Source organism: Oryctolagus cuniculus, chromosome 18, assembly GCF_051225735.1.
Source record: "Oryctolagus cuniculus isolate XC-2025 breed Fujian yellow rabbit chromosome 18, ASM5122573v1, whole genome shotgun sequence".
NCBI lineage: Eukaryota > Metazoa > Chordata > Mammalia > Lagomorpha > Leporidae > Oryctolagus > Oryctolagus cuniculus.
The window spans coordinates 21,806,254-21,825,066 of record NC_142884.1 but is presented as its reverse complement, the minus strand read 5'-3'; the positions used below and the strand labels follow the sequence as shown (position 1 = coordinate 21,825,066).

The window sequence follows — 18,813 nt, the reverse complement described above, 5'->3', positions numbered from 1 at the left end:
GCGGCACCGGCCAGTAACTCTTTCAAATAAATAAATCTTAATAAATCCTGGCTGCTCCACTTCCAATCCAGTTCCCACCTAATACACCTGGGAAAGCAACTGAAGATGCCCCAAGTTCCTGGGCTGTTGCACCCACATGGAAGACCTGGGTGAAGCTCCTGACTCCTGGCACAGCCCTGGCCATTGCAGCCATATGGGGAATGAACTACCAGATGGAAGACCTCTCTCCTCTCTGTGTAACTCTACCTTTCTTTTTTTTAAAGATTTATTTATGTATTTATTTATTTGAAACTCAGAGTTACACAGAGAGAAGGAGAGCCAGAGAGAGAGAGAGAGAGAGAGAGAGAGAGAGAGAGAGTCTTCCACCCACTGGTTCACTCCCCAATTGGCTGCAACTGCCGGAGCTGAGTTGATCCGAAGCCAGGAGCCAGGAGCTTCTTCTGGGTCTCCCACATGGATGCAGGGGCCCAAGGACATGGGTCATCTTCTGCTGCTTTCCCAGATCATAGCAGAGAGCTGGATTGGAAGTGGAGCAGCCGGGACTAGAACTGGTGCCCATATAGGATGCTGGCACTGCAGGCAGCAGCTTTATCCGCTACTACAACTCTAGCCCTGTAACTTTACCTTTCAAATAAGTAAATATTTTTTTCTAACTTAAAAATAATTTTGATAAGAAAAAACTTTTTTCATTGATTCTTGGTGAACACCTAAGAGGACTGCTAGAGCATATAAGAAACATAAAATTAATTTTGCAAGACCAGGGCAGCGTAATGGATAAAGTCACCCCCTGTGGCGTTGGCATCCCATATGAGCACCGGTTCTAGTCCCAGCTGCTCCACGTCTGATCCCGCATATGTTGACTCAAGTCCCTGAGTCCCTGCCACCCCTGTGAAAGGACCAGATTGCATTAAGGGATTCTGATGTTGGCCTAACCCAGCCCTAGCAGTTGCAGGTATTTGGAGAGTAAAACAATGGTTGGAAACACACACACACACACACACGCACATATATAATCTCCTGGGGTCGGCGCTGTAGTGGGCTGAGCTTCCGCCTGCAGTGCCAGCATCCCATATGGACGCTGGTTCGAGACCTGGCTGCTCCACTTCTGGTCCGGCTCTCTGCTGTGACCTGGGAGAGCAGTAGAAGAAAGCCCAAGTCCTTGGGCCCCTGTGCCTCTGTGTCTCTACCGCTCTCTCTCTCTCTCTCTCCACCTCTCCTCTCTGTGTGTAGTTATGATTTTCAAAATGATAAATAAATCTTTAAAAAATATAATCTCCTGTCTTTTTAATAAAAATGAAAATAAGCAAAATTCTTAAAAATAATGACAAATATGGCACCAGCATTGTGATGCAGCAGGTTAAGCCACTGCCTGCTCTGCTGGCATCCCAGTTCTGATCCAGCTCCCTGCTAATAATGTGGGAAAGCACATATCTGGTAAGAAAGAGCCTGCTGATAGTTTTTGTTCTTCTACATTCTCTGGGTTGACTTCAAGCATTTATTCTTTTGGCTAAACATTAGATCACTCTTCCCTGGAACACTGATTCATATAGATGGATGTGGAATAGCCAACCTGTCTACAATGTCCATTCCACCCACACAAGAGCAGGAGTTGGTTCTTCATCTGTTCAAGGTTCATTCTGTATTTCTCAATAGAAATGTAGACCTTTCAGTGTGACCTACTCATTTAATCCAGCCAACAGGAAGCCCGGGCTTGGTAGCTGTAAGATGAAGATCGAATAACCAAACAAGAGGATGCATATTGAGCCAGCACATCAGACAAGAGCCAGGACTCAAGCCTTGACTGTCTCAGCTCCAATGCCCACATCCAGCTTTCTATATTCGACCTTACTGTGGGACCCTGGCCCAGACAGGCAGAGAGAGATGACCGGAAAAGTCACTTTTGTTGTAAACCATTCTCACTTGAACCAGCAGTGATCTGGTTTGCTGGAGCGAAGTCAAACTAGTCTCTGCCCTGTGGACTCCCAGGTGGGCTCCTGGCAAATGCAGTAGCCCATTCGTGCTGTGGGAAGTAGACCCAGAGGGGTCATCACACACCCAGGTGGGAGATCCTACAGGTAAGACTTGAGAGCCTGAGCCCTTTCCACGACAGGGCAATTTCCTCCGAGAATGCTGCCATCCATCCCCTCCTCTGTCCTCCCAGGCCATGGCTGTGTGGGGTCTTGGTCTCTACTGGCAAATTCAAGGGTCAGGGGTCAGTGTTGTGGTGTAGCAGGAAAAGCTGCCACTTGCGGCACCAGATTCCAATATGGGTGCTGGTACATGTCCCAGCAGTTGCACTTTTGATTAAGGTCCCTGCTAATGGCCTGAGAAAAGCAGTAGAATACAGCCCAAGTGCTGAGGCCCCTGACACCCATGTGGGAGACCCAGAGGAGGCTCCTGGCTCCTGGATTTAGCCTGACCCAGCCCATGCCATAGTGGCCATCTGGAGAGTAACTAGTGGACAGAAGACCTAACTTGGTCTCTCCCATTCTTTCTATAACTCTTTCATAAATAAATCTTTTTAAAAAAATCCAGAGGGGTCAGTGCTGTGGTGCAGCAGGTTAAAGCCCTGGCCTGAAGCGCCAGCATCCCCTATGGGCGCCGATTCTAGTCCTGGCTGCTCCTCTTCCAATCCAGCTCTCTGCTATGGCTAGAGGATGGGCCAAGTCCTTGGGCCCCTGCACCCATGTTGGAGACCCGGAAAATGCTCCTGGCTCCTGGCTTCGGATCGGCACAGCTCCGGCCATTGCAGCCTCTGGGAGTGAACCAGTGGATGGAAGACCTCTCTCTCTGTCTTTACCTCTCTCTGTAACTCTGTCTTTCAAGTGAATAAGTAAATCCTTAAAAAAAAAAATCCAGAGACAGAAGATGTGAATACCACCGGAGACAAGAGGATTGGTGATGAGCCAGGCCTGGTCAACTCCTGGGGTGATGCCTAACGGGCTAGAGGCTCAGTAACTGTGACAAAGGCAGTGCCCAGACCGCTGTCCGTGGTGCTGACACCATTGTTCTCCATCCATGTGGGTGCAGCCTGTGCTCCAGGTACCTTTCACCCTCACCCAACCTTATTTACAAGTGAGGAAACAGCCTCGGGGAGACAGGGCACCTGGTCAGGAGAAAACAGCCGGTCTGTGGCAGGGTCTGGATCTCTCTCCCTGGATCTCTCTCTGTCTTGTCTGAGTGCAGACCCCAGAGTCTGAATAGCCAATTGGGTCTCTGCTCCCTCCCCCACTGCCTTGTCTCAAGCTTTCCCACCAATCCCCACAGGCTCCCCACACAGCACACAGACCCAGGCACCCGTAACTGAGCTGCACATGTTTTATTAGAATCAGCTGAATGAAGACTAAAGCAGGTGGGGCAGGTGCTGGGTTCCAGCTCCAGGTGAGAAGAGGGCAGGACGATGGCACTCAGATCAGGCGTCAGTGGCAATATTCACCTTCCCAGAGCATTGGCGGGTGCTACGGGAATGGGAAGGGCCTTTATAACTTCCTCCTTGGCTGTCTGCAGTAAGTGGAGTTTGCATTCTTTGCTGCCAGTGATGGATGACTGGAAGAGTCAGAGAGTGGGAACAGAGGTGGCTAGAGGCAGGTCCTGGACCCGGGCAGGGCTACCCAGGACCCCTGGGTCACCCTGGCTCCAACCCACATGTCCACTCCTGGAGATGGGGCTGCATTGGTTAGGGCCAAGAAGAGGATGGCTCCCACATCCCGTGTTAGGACCCGGTCTGAGCATTCTCCCCAGCCAGAGAGGGAAGGAGCTGAGAAGGTTCTGCAGGGCATTGCGTGGCCTGGGCTTGGGGAGGGGCAAGGTGGCTGAGTCTGGGGTGGTGTGAAATCTCTCAGCCCTGAGACCCATCTGCCAGCCATGTTGGCTGCATGGGAGTGCATCATGTGTTGTAAACAGTCCCCCTGGGTCCTCTCTAATGCACATAATAGTGAATTCTGCATTTGGATCAACCTTACTTTTGAAGAATCAGATGCCCAAAGGCAAAGGTTAAAAATCTCCTGCAGTGGAATTCCTCACGCTTTCTGTGTGGCACTGGTATTATTCTTCAATGACCAATTGCATGTGAGTGGTTTAGTGTTTTAGAAACATATGTAGCAAAAGAATGGGCTGCACAGCCTGTGACACACATGGCAAGTGGCTGAAGGTTGTATGTGCTGAAAGAGGGAATAAGACCTGCATGTTTGTGTATCACATCTGACATGTAGCCCCTGATTGCCTGGTCTGTTGGTGCATGGTGGTTTAAGTGTGCTGCTGTGGGGGCAGGGGGACGTGGAGAAGAAGTTACCATGACCCTCAGATCCAAGGCCTTGGCTGCAAGCCCTCCCTCATTGTAGCAGTCCTGGACTTTTCCAAGGGCTTCTTTTTCCGATTCATTAGCATGGACCAAATCCAAAGCTGCGTTCAACAGGTTCCTGTCTCCAATGGACAGCGTCCCAAAGATCTTATAAAATATTGGGCAACCTACAGCTGAAAACACAACCAGAAAACACCTCATTAGAGGAGCTACCAGGCTAGGAGCCCTGGAGGTCACATTTCCCACCTCTTGAAGGTAGCTCCTGTGTCTGGCATCTCTTGCCTGACCTTCCACAGAGACCCGCTCGCCACCCCTGCACCTCCCAGGACTGCAGCCACTGCAGACAGAGAGCACAAGCCCCATGGGAAGAAGTGAGCAGCAGGTGGAGCCACAAACAAGACCCCCGGCCCTGACCACTGCCCAAGCAGAAGAGCCTGCACACCTGTGCCCTTGATGAAGCACCATCCAGGCGAGCCTTAGGCCCAGCAGCCAAGATGCCAACAGAAACCCCCAGGCCCCACAGGGCAGTGCCCGGGCGCAGGCCTGCCACAGATGCTGGGGGACCACAGTTTTGGCTCCAATAGCTGGGCTCCTGGAGACCTGCATTGAGTTCCAACTCCAGGTTAGACTCTGGCTTGGCCCCTGGGCATCCCAGGCACTAGGGGAGTGAACCAGTAGATGGGAACACACTCTCTCTTTCTCTCTCGAGTTTTGTAAAGGAAGCCCCATGTCCCCTATGTGTACAACTAATGACCCCTCCATGCCCAAGCCTCTCCCTCCATCTGAAGACCCACTGCCCCTGGTGTTTTCCGTGGCGTTCCTGGGTAGTGACCTCCCAGCTGCCCCTAAGTCTCTCCCAAAGGCTGCCCAGAGCTCAGCACATCAAGGTGGAATGACTGGTGAGTGACAGCCCAGTAAGCCCACCAATTCCCTCCTTACCACTCTCTCCCGGCTGCAAGCCCAGCTCTCTGCTCACCAGCAAGGCCAGCACAAGCAGCGTCCCCTTCATGGTGCAGGCTGCTGCATGCTCCGCTTGTGGCCAGCTTGCCACTGCTTTATAAACTTCTGGCTCCCCACCCACCTGTGGGCAAGGACCCAGCCCTGTGGTTTCCCAGGTCCGGGGTGAAAAGTATGGGAAGCCTTTCCCACTGTGAGGAGCGAGCTGGTGGGGATGTTTGCCTGACGCTGTTGGCTTTGGAGGAGAAGTGACCTTTCTGAGTGGCTCCATCCTGAGCCAAGTGCTCTGTTTTCCCAGCCCCAGGGTCACCTCGGCTTTCTACATCCTCCTCCCGCCTCTTCTGCCTCCCAATGCACTAATCCCCTTAAATGCACAGAGAAAAATCACAGGAAGCATCAAGGTCATGTCTACACTGCCAAAGGGAGTGAACACGCTGTCCAGAACACTGACGCATGCCTGCGTTTCAGCCCGGAGCTGAGGGTGGGAGCATCGTAGCTGGGTCAGGCATGGGGGCCCAGGACTGGTGGCCGGGCGGCTTCCTAGGTCTGGCGGTACCCCTTTGCTCTCACTAGCTGGATCCTTCCTCCAGCCTCCTTCTCACCCTGTGGGAGCTCATGACGTCCTGGGCCTTTCTTGCTTCCCATTACTCCAGCCTGGCCCCTTCTCCTGGCTCCCTCTTCTTCCTCAGTGAACAGGGCCCCCTGGGCGGTTTGAAGTGCCCCGTGCCTCCATCAGCACCCACAGGCAGTGGCGGGAGAGAGGCATCTCCCCAGACTGAGTTGTCCGGCCCCTGAGAGCTGCAACTCTACAGGCCCACGCGCCCGGTCAGCCAGGGGCAGTGCTGCTCTGCCTAGACCCTCCAGAGAGCTCCCCCAGCCTCCGATGTAGGAGCACAGTGTGTTGGAGGCAAAAAGATGAGGGTGTCCATGGAAACGCTAGCAGAAGCGAGCCCGAGACAGCTGCCTGTGCTCTTATCTGGAACCCGGTGAGCAGCAAGAGGAGTAACAATATCGGGTTATAGCCATGAATAAAACCCCACATGTGAGTGCATCCTGATATAAACAGATGACTGCATAAGCAGATGGATGGAGAAGAGACAAATACTCCTGAGAGAGACCCCAAGTAGTCAATGGCTGACTCCACTCCAGCAGGGGGAGCTACTGCCCCTCCCTGGCAGACGTGAACAGTGCTCTGGTGATAACCCGTGGTCAGCCACAGCTGTCATGCACACCTGGATGCCTGGTGACAAGAAGCGACCTGATTTCTTTGGTTTTCTTCCCAAACTCTCCAACCCCAGTCCAAGCTACAAGAAGTCCCCTGACAAGCTCAGTGTAGGGGACATTGGGTCATCCCTGGCCAGGCCTCCCCTAGAGTGGCAAGGTCAGAAAACCCAGGACAGGCTGAGAAAGCTCCCAGCCCCGAGGACAGGTGGACAAAGGGCAGCTGGTGCTCAGCTCTGGGTGCTTCTTTGCCAAAAGCAGTTGCCGGATGTGAATCCTGTTTGGCACAGGGTTCTCCCTGGGAAAGCAGTAGAAGATGGCCCAGGTCCTTGGGTCCCTGTGCCCACATGGGAGACCAGGGGGAAGCACATGGCTCCTGGCTTCGGTTCGGCACAGCTCCAGTGTTGCAGCCATTTGGGGAGTGAGCCAATAGACTTTCTCTCTGTCTCTCCCTCTCTCTGCATGTGTCTCTCAAATAAATAAATAAAATCTTGGTTTTTTTTTTTTTTTTTTTTTTTTTTTTTTACAGGCAGAGTGGACAGTGAGAGAGAGAGACAGACATTGGTTCACCCTCCAATGGCTGCCGCGGCCAGCGCACCACGCTGATCTGAAGGCAGGAGCCAGGTGCTTCTCCTGGTCTCCCATGGGGTGCAGGGCCCAAGCACTTGGGCCATCTTCCACTGCACTCCCGGGCCACAGCAGAGGGCTGGCCTGGAAGAGGGGCAACCGGGATAAAATCTGGCATTCCGACCAGAACTAGAACCTGGGGTGCTGGCGCCGCAGGCAGAGGATTAGCCTATTGAGCCACAGCGCTGGCCTAAATAAAATCTTAAAAAAAAATAAAAGTTAAATTACATAGATGTTCAGATATACTTCATTAAAATAACAATGCTTCATTCTGACATGAAAACATCTAAAATATTCACTTTTTAAATTATCCTTATACACAAGGGGCCTTCAAAAGGTTCACAGGAGATGCTATTATCAAAAATGATACGTGATTTTCAAAAGTTTTGCACTAAAATAAACTTATCCTTTTTAAAAAAATTATGTATGTATTCTTTTAGAAGACAAAATGACAGAGAAAGAAGGAGAGACCCAGAGAGAGATGATTCCTCAAAGGCCACAAGAGCTAGGGCTCTGCCAGGCTGCAGCCAGGAGCCTGGAACTCGATCCAGGTCTCCCTTTGAGAGCAAGGGTCCAAGCGCTTGGGCCATGTCCTGCTGCTCTCCCAGATGCATTAGCAGAAGCAGCCGGGATGTGAACTGGAGCTCCCATATGGGATGCCAGCATGTCAAATGGCAGCGTAACCTGCTGTACCACAATGCCCGCCCCTCAAATCTCTTTAAATTCCAGTTTCCATGAACTTTTTGCAGTCCTCTCCTCCAAATGTGAAATGGGCCACACCCTCAGCTCCTCTGACAAACCTCCCAGGGCCCCTGACCCCTCCCACCCCTCCAGGAGGGAAGAAAAACCACAGAGAATGGCAGATGGCGGCGGGGGTGGGGTGGGGCGGGGAACGCAGTACATAAGGGGCGGTGAGGAGCCAACCCTAGGTAAGGGGGCAGGAGTGTGGGCGGGGCCTTAGCCTTCCTGTCGCTCCTGCAGAAAGTCTGAGACTGCAGGCAGCTAGGCTCTAGAAGCGGAAGGAGGGGCCGGCACTGCGGCATAGCAGGTAAAGCCGCCATCTGCAGTGCCGGCATCCCATATGGACGCTGGTTCTAGTCCCAACTGCTCCACTTCTTTTTTTTTTTTTTTTTTTTTATTTATTTATTTTTTTTTTTTTTGACAGGCAGAGTGGACAGTGAGAGAGAGAGACAGAGAGAAAGGTCTTCCTTTGCCGTTGGTTCACCCTCCAATGGCCGCCGCGGCCGGCGCGCTGCGGCCGGCGCACCGCGCTGATCCGATGGCAGGAGCCAGGAGCCAGGTGCTTTTCCTGGTCTCCCATGGGGTGCAGGGCCCAAGCACCTGGGCCATCCTCCACTGCACTCCCTGGCCACAGCAGAGGGCTGGCCTGGAAGAGGGGCAACCGGGACAGAATCCGGCGCCCCGACCGGGACTAGAACCCGGTGTGCCGGCGCCGCTAGGCGGAGGATTAGCCTATTGAGCCGCGGCGCCGGCCCCCAACTGCTCCACTTCTGATCCAGCTCTCTGCTGTAGCCTGGGAAAGCAGTGGAAGATGGCCAATGGCCATGGGCCCCTGCACCTGTGTGGAGACCTGGAAGAAGCTCCTGGCTCCTGGCTTTAGATCAGCACAGCTCTGGCCGTTGCAGCAATTTGGGAAGTGCACCGGCAATGGAAGACCTCTCTTGCTCTCTCTCTCTCTCACTCTGCCACTACCTCTCTGTAAATCTGGCCTGGGTGTGGCGAGCCAGGAGTGAGGAAGGGATGGGGAGGCAGGATGCCCATGGCCCCGCCCAATCCCAGCACCTTCCACGCCAATGCAACACAACAGGACACTCGGCACCCACACTGCTCACCCCACAGCTGAGCCTCACTTTCCATCCTGGTCCAGAAGCCAGGACACCTTCCTGGAGACCACCAGGCCCCCTGCAGCCCCACCCAGCCCCTGCTCCTTCCCATCTTCCCTATGATGAGGGTGATCCCAGCCTGGGCAAGGGCAGCTGTCTCCTGAGGGCGTTCCACTCACGTCTCCCAATGTGCACCACCGATGCCTTTCCACAATGCTGCACTTCTCTGTGTGTCCCGGTTCTGTTCTCCCCACGGGAAGACAAGGACCTGGGCGTCTCTCCCAGCCCAGCCAAGGCCCTCGAACCCCAAAGAGCAGAATGTGGTCAAATGCCAAGTAGGTGTTAAGAGACAACTGGTCTACCCCGTGTCCCCTAGCCTTCAGGGTGTGAGTGCAAGAGAGAAGCAGAGGAGCTGTGCTCCAGCCTGCCCGCCACACTGGCACTGGGTGTCCTGCAGTTCCCATAGTCACAGCAGCCAGTCGTCAAGGTCCCAGCAAGGTGCGAGAGGCTGAGCTGGCCCAGGGCTCCAGAGGCCCTGTGTGGCACTTTCTCCCCTTACCTAGCCAGGGTTTCCACTGGTTCTGCACCTTCCCTGCACCCAGGCATGGGCCCATGGTCAGGTCCCCGGAAAGAGAGAGGGAGAAGGAGCCAAGCCCTGTGTTAATCCAGGGCTGGACTTGGCCAATATCAACACACACACGTGCGCCCTCTGCAACTGCAGGTCATGCAAGCTGTGGCCTGGGAGGGCATGGAGGGAACCCCCCCCGGGAAGACAGGCCCCTCCTGCCCCACTGGGGGCATGGAGCAGGTATAAAAGGGCCCCACGGTGGGAGCGGCTGTCCCTGCACCATGAAGCCTGCTGCTTGCCTGGCGCTGCTCGGCTCTGCCTGGCTCCTGATGTCTGTTGCCAGTAGGTGCCAGCCACGGACGCCTGGGCTGGGGGTGCTCTGGGGGCAGGGGCCAGCTTTCCAGGGCAGTGCTGCCCCAGGGCGGGTGAAGGGACGCACCTGCCGTGACCCATGCCTTCCGTTTCTCTCCAGATTGTGACATCTGCCCGGCTGTGCAGGAAGATGTTTACGTGTTCCTGAATGGATCCCCTGAAGAGTATGTTTCCTATGTGCAAAATTACCAAAGTGACCGGCTAGTGCTGCAAAACGCCCTGGCGCTGAAGCAGTGCGTTGATGGGAAACTGACAGCGGAGGACAAGAGGCACGCGATCAGTGCCGTGGTGAGTCCAGCGGGAACCCTGACTGCAGGTGGAGCGTGGGCGGGGACGGGCCCTGCTAGGCTGCAAGAGTGCAAGAGACAGAAGGGGCCAGCGGACTGGGGTCTGTGCATTCCTGGAGGCCTCAGGTGCCCCTGTCACCTTGCCAGGCCTTCCGTGTAGCCCCTGCCTGTCCCAGCCTCACCTGCACCCCCCACAGAGAACCTCCTCCTCATTCCTCATCAAAGGAGGGATTTTTACGAGAGATTCTCAGGCACTCGTGGTGTAGGAGAGGATCTGCCTTTAGCTGCCCAGATCCAGTGCCAGGCTGCAGCTCCTCCCCAGGAAGTGCCCTGTGCCTGCGCCCTGCAGGTGTCTCTAGGCCCCGGCCTCACCAGGTGTCCCGACTTCTCTTTGCAGAATAAAATCTTCTCAGATCCTCTTTGTTAAGGGAGCCCTCCTGGCCAGAAAACCCAGGGCCGCCCCGCGCCTACGTGGTCACCAGGTACAGCCCACCTGCTGCCTGCCGGCCTCTCATTGGAGGAGGCAACAATAAAAGCTCGCATTGCACAGAGTCTGCTCAGTGCTGGACCGGACACCGGGCGTGGGTGTGGGAGGCGGGCGGTGCAGCGGGGCCGACTGCCGTGACTGCCAGTGGTGGTTGGATCCAGGGCTGTCCTTGTTGTTCCTGCAGGGGTGCAGTGTGGGGTGGGTGGGTGAGGGTGCAATCAACATCGCCGTGGCTGCGATCCACCAGGCACATCCGTCACCGACCAGGCATAGCTGGCCAGCCAGCTTCAGAGCAGCAGGGAGAGTCCCAGCGTCACCGTGAGCACACTGCGGCTCAGAGCCGGGGCGCGTGCACAACACTGCACAGCAGCTGCCACTCTGCTGCCCCGCCCTCTGCAGGGAGACCTGCTCGGCTGCTCAGTGTGAGGCCGTGCACGGTGGCAGTGGTGCCCACCTATAGATGGATATGAGACCTCCCACCTCCAGGCCCAAGGGACATATGGGGTGGGAAGGGGTCCCTGACCGGACAGGAAGACCTAAAGGCCAGGGGGCATGAACGTCCCTGGCCATGATCCAGAAATCCTCTCTCCTGCCTCAGCTGGTTCCAGTGCCAACCCCCAACTGTGGACGCAGCTGTGACCCCGCAAACACACCCCGCGTGGGGTCTCCCGCACAGTGGGCCCAGGGTCTGGGTGTCTGCGGTGGCTCAGCCCTGTGGTCATGATGCTGCCGCCTATCTCAGGCCCCCCGCACGCCTGTCTGTGCCCTCTGGGCCTGGATCTGCCACCTGCCCCCTGCTCTGTCACAACTCACTGAGGGCACTCGGCACAGGGCTGTCTCGGGAGGAACATCTGTGACATCCTGGTGACCAAGGAGCTGCTGGGAGGCCCAGACAGGGTGGAGTGGCTGCTCCTGTCCCCGGGGGCTTGCTGGGGTGGGGGCAGGGTGGGCTGATCCTTTTCCTGTTTCTCCCACACTTGTACCTGGGCTGCCTTCACAGAGAGAATGGGTCAGGGTGGGCGCTCCAGGCAACGGTGAAATCTCGGATTGGGGCACCCACATCCCCAGTCAGAGGGCCTGGTTCTACTCCCAGCTCCTTGGCTGCCATTCCAGCTCCCCGCTAATGCACACTCGGGGGTTCAGGTGGCACCTGCAGGTGGTGGTCCAAGCACTGGGGTTCCATCACCTACGAGGGAGGGAGACCCAGATGCATTTCCTGCCTTTGGCCTGGCCCAGCCCTGATTCTGGGAGCCCAGCACTCACCCCTTCCCAGGGCCCCACCCCATCTCACCTAGCAACCTCCTACTCTGCCTGCCTCTTAAAGGTCCCACACCCCTCTTGGTGCCACAAACTCTGTCTAAAGCACTTACCCCAGGGGAGACCTGCTCTTTGTGCTCACTGAGCTCCCTCCACAGAGGAGCAATGGGGGACCCCTGCCTCTGCAGGAGTGAAAGGGAGCCCAGGGGATGGGAGGGCTTGGGGAGCAGAGACCCCCTCGTTACCCAACCTGTGGGACCCTGGGGCTGTGTCCCACCACACCCCGTCCGACAGATGCAAATCTATGTGCAGTGAGGACACAGGCGACACCAGGTGTCTTGGTCTGCTCTCTGCTGCTGTGACAGAATCCCACAAACTGGGGCAATGTCCAAGCCACACAAGCTGATTGGCTCACGGCTCTGGATGGCCTTCGTCTTGCATGCAACATGGTGGCCAACATCCCATGGGGGTGCAGGGAGCGGCGGGTAGAGTCAAAGATGTAGAGAGAAAGAGGGAGAGAAGTAGAGGAACTTGCTTTTATCTTGAACTTTAATTTTTATTGTTTAAAGATTTATTTATTTTAAGGCCTCAGCCACTGGCCACTGCAGGCCTCTGGTGAGGGGAACAGTGGATGGAAGCAACCCCCCCCCCCAGATTCACGAATCAAACATTTGTAACAACACCTTGATAATAAGGAAACATTTGTAGCAACAACAACGGAACTCACCCCTGTGCACCCTAAGCCACCCCAGGAGGCCAGCGTCAGTCCATGCAGGAGCTGGGTTGGGGCCCATGCACCCATGCTGCCTGCACACGGACTCTGGGGAACAAACCTCCCCCCCAGTGAAGGAAAGTGCAATGTGGAGAACACTAAGCCTAGGCATCTGGAGTTTGAACTCAGGCAGAGAAAGGAAAATGCATGGGTGTCTTCCACCCAATTAGGAACATCTGACTGCTGAAGATGAGTGGTCACCATTCAGCACTCACTGTGTTATTTTACAGCACTTTGTGAATCTCCACAAGAGTTTACAATGCAATTTAAAGCTGAGAAGCTGAGTTGGGGGGGGGCAGCTGTGCACTCACTAACACTCCGCAGAGGAGGCCAGCAGGTGTGTGGGTGACCAGGGCCCTGCACCCTGTGGTCTCCATGCCAGGGCAGGGGAAGTGGGCAGAGAGGCAGAGCAGTGGGCCCTTGAGGAGAAAAAAACAACTGTGGCCCCCAGGTGGCAGCCTAGGGGCAGTGTGGGGCCCAGGACCAAGGAGGTGCTGGGGGAGGGTTGAGCCACTTTCCCAGGGGGAGCAACCTTGCGATCAGCACCCCAGGGAGCCGCGGGCCTGTGGCTACTCCTGCCTGCAGCCTGACGCGTGCTGTCCCTGTCCTTATGGTCAGCAGCAGCCCGGTGTTACCAGCATGCGGCTCAGGTGCTGGTGCCCAGGAGTTCTCAGTGCTCTGTGCCTGAAGCCCTGGCCCGTGTCCAGGACAGGGCCCTGGTTCCCGCTCTGGACAGGCTGGGCCACGCTGGCTTGAGGTGCTCAGCGGGAGGCTCCCCTGCCTCCATCCCAGAGGACCCCTGTGTCCACCTCCTACAACTCCAGGGAAGAAGGGCTGGAACAGAGCAGGAGGGGCAGCAGAGGGTGGCAGCGCTGGGGTGGGGCCTGTGGTAGGACAGGAGGCTGCACCCCCAGGAGTCTCAGTTCAGGTCATGGCAGGGGCAGCCCCGGAGTGTGGGGACAGGTCTAAGTGGGGCTCCCTATGTGACCTTGTGTTCAAAGAAAGAGGCCTTCACAGTTGGGCTGTAACACAATTGAAGAGGCAGAAAGGAGGGGCAGGAGGTGCCGGTTGCCTGGGACTTGGGACCGTTACGGCAGGTGGCAGAGGGCCCTGGCACCCCTGGTTCCGGGGCAGTTCTGCCAGAGCCCTGCCCTCTTCACCTGGGCCCTGGGGAGAACACAGGCCCCACTTGTGGTGACCTTTAATGAAGCCAGGCCTGAGGACCCTGAGCCCTGCCACAGCAGAGCCACTAGGGATTGGCTGGCAGGCTTCTGTGATGTCACAGTTACTGAGATGCGCACTCTGGGCTGGGAGGCGACCAGAGGCCAGTAGTGCGTCTACTGCCCAACTGACCAGTTGGTAGTGTAGGCAGCAGGCGCATTTCAGAGAATCACATGGATACTCAACGGAGGTGAGTGGGACTTGCTCTCTGCATGAGCTGTGGTGTGGGGAAGGTCCCGCCCAGTGCCCAGGTGGGTTTCCATGGTCTCCCACACTGGGTTCCATGAGTGATGTGGTGGAGCTCTGAGTGCTGCCCCTGTGTGCAGAACATGTATACAGTCATCTCATTCCTCCCGCTCTGCTGGTCACCAGTGTCGAATGGGCTGGGTGTGAGTCTCAGTCTGGACACAGGTTCAAGACTAGGTGTTGGGTCAGCTGGTATCAGGTGGGGCAGGGAGGCCGGCTCTGAGAGCCCCAGAGATGCGGGAGCTGGGAGCAGGCCAGGGAGCCCCGTAGACTTGGGACTTGGGCTCCCTGGAGGACACATGGATGCCAGGCTGGGGGAGGAGCGTCCTTTCCGAGGGCAGGGGAGGCAAGGTGGGGCTGTCCTTCCCCAACCGTCCCTAGTCCCTGAGCTCTGCACAAGTTATCCTACAGGGACCCAGCCACCAGGTGCCCGCCTGCCTGGCTGTGTGGCTGTCCCTGCTCTGACCAGGGGGACAGCATTCAGGGCAGCATTCCTGTGGGCTCCGCAATGCTGGCTCCCATGTGCATGTGTGTCTTACAGATTGGATGTGAACGCCCTGAGGTCCCGGAGGGCCCAGGAGCGAGCAGCGCTCTTCAGACAATATGAGCAGGTACGGGCCAGGGTGCTGGGGGAGGAGGTGGGGCCCTGCCTCAAGGACTGTGCCTGTGAGAGCCAGACCCCGCCGCCATGGGGACACGGGGGAGGGGATGGGCGGACAGCTCCCCCAGTGACTTCTCATCCGGGTCCCCTCTCGGCTGTAGGGACGCAGAGGAGCGGCACTGCTGGAGCCTGAAGAGGACGATGAGGGCGGCTGCCTCGTCCCAGACAGGCTTGGGTTCCTGCAGTGAGTCCTCCGCACCCCAGCTCACCCCAGGGCGGGACTGGGGTCAGAAACCCCAACATGAGGCGTCACACTGTCCCCGGCCCTGACCTTGAGCCCAGCTGTGGTCACAGGCAGGCACTGGTCAGCATTTGGCCAGAGTTGAGTGACCCTGGGACTCAGGACTGCAGGCAGGGACAGAGCTGGACGTGGGGCAAGCACTGGGCACTCTTACTCTGAGGTCTCTGTTTCTGTTAAGTAGAGGGGGTGGCTTACGGGTCCCCATGCTCCCAGGCAACACAGCCTGGCCATCGCCACTCCAGAGCTGTGTCCACAGGGTTGGGGCACCAGCCTAGCATGTGGGCAGTTGTCCAGCCGGTGCCTGGGTTCAGGGGCCAGGCTCAAGGCTTACGAAGACCTAGTCTGAAGGATGGCCAGGGATGTGGTCTCTGTGGCTCTGAACCTGCTTGTGGGCTCCCGCAGTACAGACTGTGGGGAGGGTGCAGCTGAGGGCCCTGCCCCCGGGTCTGTGCTGGCAGGAGTGGGGCCTGGGGGCAGGAGTCGGACGTGGAGGCTGTTGCCACAGATGTCAGGGAGAGAGGCCCCGTGGCTGGAGGGTGGGCTCCGGTGACCTGTAGGGATGGAGCCATCTCGGGCCATCTCTGGCATGACTCAGCAGCCCACCTTAGCACGGGGATAAGGGCTTCTGCCTCCATGTTGTGCCAGAACCTGGAGAATAAGTAGGAGCAGAGTGGTGGAAAGATGGCCAGGGTCTGGGCTGACAGAGGAGGGGTGAGGTGGGGCGCATGTGTACCTCAGGAGGTCAGGGCACAGGGGGAGGGTGGGTGGTGGGGGACCCTGAGGGGTGTGGGGGTCCCAGGTGCCTTGAGCCCCAGGTGCACACTCACAGCACTGAGCATCTCTCAGGCAGGCCACCTGGACTCGGTCAGTTCCAGGGTGATGTCCTGGGCAGAGCTGATGTGAGGATATAGCTGCCTCAGCCCTGGGCAGCCTGGCCCTGCTCAGGACAGCCACCCCCCAACCGCTGTGGGGGCGCTGCCACACACCCACGAAGGTGGACCTCTGACAGGCCTGGAGCCCACCACTGGCAGCAAGAGCCCCTGCTGGCCCTAGGCTCCCTGTGCTCATGGTCACCAGCCCCTCCCTTCCTGTCTCAGTCCCCTGGGCTGAGAGGATGAAGCTGGTCCTTCCCTGCCCCACTAGGGAGGTCGCGGTGCCTGTTGTGGTCCTGTCCTCACCTCTCCGCCTCCCTTGCTTTCCAGTGAGCAGAAGTTGCCCCAGGACAGCACCCCGGGGGCAAAGGTAAGGACAAGTCCTTGGCCATGGGCCAGTCATCTGGAAGCAGAGCTGGGCGGAGGGGCACGTGGGGCTCGGCAGTGGTGAGTGGGAGCGCCATAAGGTCCCGCGATGTGGTACTTACACGGCACCTGCTGACATCTTACCACACTCACCTGTCCCAGAACTGAGCCACAGCTCAGGGGCGTCTGCTGGCGGCCGCCCTGACTCATTGGCATGGTTGGGAGTGACCTGGCTGGAGCTCAGGGGCTCTTCCTTGAAGACGGGGCAGCTCGGGTCAGAGGCCAGGCCACCGATGCTCCCCCAGACAGAAGATCTGGGGCTCACGGTCTGTGCCTTTTCTGGCTCCTTCCATTTGAGCACCCACAGAGCTCCTGAGCTGCATCCGAGGGCCCCTCTCAGAGCCCCAAGCTGGGCTCACGCCATCCTGTCTCGTTTTCCAGCGTAAACAGGAGGTAAGAAGGATCCAGAAGTGGATAAAGATGATAAAGAACCATAGTAAATACCGTGGCAGTGACAAGGTACCGTGGCGATGAGGGCCCCTCGGGAACACTGAGAGCTGAATTGGGGTTTGAGCAGTGCCCATTCCTGTGCCAGGCACCGCCTGCCTCTCAGATGCCCAGGGGCAACTGTCCAGTCGCTAGGGACACGGGTCATGGGCACACCTTCCCCATACACACAGGACACTGTCCTGGTAGAAAACCTGAAGTCACTACTGAAGACAATCCCGGATGCAGGGCAGGCATGGTTCCAGGTGCCCTGTAGGGGGCAGTCCGTACACGGCAGAGCCGGTGCCCCTGAGCCCTTGGCCCTCCAGTCACTGTGGGTCATAAGGCCCCCCTCTGGGCAGATCCTCCCTCTGCCAATACACAGGGAGCCCCTGGCTTCTCCCTCCGCTGTCTCACCCTGCGCGGCCTCCACGAGTGGCCACGTTCAGCACTCACCAGAGCCTCCTCTCTCCTGTAGTTTCAGCGCAGAATCTACAAAGGCATCCCTGCCCAGGTGCGTGGGAAGGTGTGGGCCATGATGCTGGAGGTGGACAAGAGGAAGGCCCAGAACCTGGGAAAATACGCGGTACGGCTCTGCACTCAGCCCAAGGGGGCCCGGCCTGCTCGGGCCTGCTCAGGAGCCTGAGTCTCCGTGGAGGACCGTCCCTCACTGAGCCCTCGGGAGCCTCCTCCCCATCCTGCCTTCCTCTCCCTAGATCCTAGTCAGTGCCTCCTCCACATCTCCTCAGACCCAGCTGGGACTGGACAGGTGTGTTTTGTGCCAGAGGCTTTAACCTGCTCTCTGCTGAGCTCACCTGGGCAGCTTGGCATATGGCCAGAAGAGAGGACTTGCTGTTCCCTGATGGGCGGGGGTCTCCCAGGATGAGATCACAATGGTGTGAGGTAGGGAGCCCCACAGGCTCTGTGCTAACATGGCCTGCCCGCAGCTGGCCGGCCCTCACCTAGGCCTGCCCACAGCTGGCCCTGCCTTCACATGGACTTGCAGCCCCTGGCATTGCCCTTGCCTGGAGAGGCCGGTCCAATGGTCAGACAGCTCTCAATGCTTCCGGGAAAGGAGGGAGCGAGGACTGGTGTGAGCAGAGGGCTGTCAGCTGCAGCTGGCTCTCATGGCCCCTGGCTGCCATCAGGGAGCAGGGCCCAGCTGTGTGGATCACCCTGCCTCCCCCAAGTCTGCAGTCTGGGGCTGGCCCTGGGAGCTGGGCCTGGAGACAGTCATTGCCCAGGCTCAGCTCCAAGCCAAGGGTGGCTTGCAATGTCAAGATGGAGATGGGCCCCTCCAGCAGGGGGCAGCATGGAGCAGTGGTCAGGCTGTGGCACTCCTGGAGGGCAGGGCATGAGATGCCAGTGAGGAGGCTCGGAAGCCTGGCTGGGGGCAGACCGCGTCTGTGCTGAGAGCTGAGGCAGGCAGGGGGAGTGCACAGGCACCTTTCAGAGCCCCTGTCTGCTGCTGACTGTCGGGGTAACGTGGGCACTGAGGCAAGTGGGGAGCCCATGACCCTCCCTCAAGGTGGGACCCAGAAAGGAATGAGCGCTTGCAGGGAACTCCATGTCAGCCAGAAGAGCTGACGTGGACTTGAGGTCCTTGTGTGGCAATGGGGCTTGGGCAGTTCTTGAGGCTGCCCCTCCCCCTTGTCCCTGCCCTGCAGGAGATGAAAGAGCTGGCCAGGCTGGGCGCCACTCACTTCCATCACATCGACTCCGCCATCGCATGGACTTTCAGAAACCACCTCATGTTCCGGGAACGTTACGGAATGAAGTGAGGCCTCTGGGCTGGGGAGGACCCGCGGGTGGGAGGAGCAAGGGTCCTGGGGCACATGGGGTCCCTAGGGAAGATTGGGTGCAAGCCTAAAACAGTTCATTGAGCACAGAAAAGAAACTTGCCTTTTCTATAGTACACAAACTTTCCCAAGACACTGTGGAGAGAATGATATGAAAAGAAACACCAGGGGAGACAATAGTAGCAATCTATCTAATAAAGGTGTTGTTTCCAGAATATTCAAGGAGCCC

At 57.4% G+C, this 18,813-nt stretch overlaps 2 protein-coding genes across 2 annotated transcripts in view; one reads left to right on the top strand and one right to left on the bottom strand.

Moving 5' to 3' along the window:
• Positions 1-18,813, top strand: part of LOC138846506 (protein Aster-A-like) — a 406,361-nt gene that overhangs the window by 235,129 nt on the left and 152,419 nt on the right.
• LOC149120840 (major allergen I polypeptide chain 2-like) lies at positions 3,305-5,337 on the bottom strand. The gene is made up of 3 exons (XM_089320571.1): positions 5,240-5,337; positions 4,292-4,473; positions 3,305-3,546 (listed from the first exon to the last, which is right to left on the bottom strand). The coding sequence occupies exons 1-3, from the start codon at positions 5,307-5,309 to the stop codon at positions 3,433-3,435; spliced, it is 366 nt and encodes a 121-aa protein (XP_089176697.1). The 5' UTR covers positions 5,310-5,337; the 3' UTR covers positions 3,305-3,432.

What these genes read in the sequence shown, in the direction of transcription:
- LOC149120840 (XM_089320571.1), bottom strand. Translation starts at nt 5,309, where the DNA reads ATGAAGGGGACGCTGCTTGTGCTGGCCTTGCTGGTGAGCAGAGAGCTG. An exon ending in CTTGCAGCCGGGAGAGAGTG is followed by an intron (nt 4,474 to 5,239) that starts GTAAGGAGGGAA and finishes TTGTGTTTTCAG; the next exon opens with CTGTAGGTTGCCCAATATTT. An exon ending in CCTTGGATCTGAGGGTCATG is followed by an intron (nt 3,547 to 4,291) that starts GTAACTTCTTCT and finishes TGACTCTTCCAG; the next exon opens with TCATCCATCACTGGCAGCAA.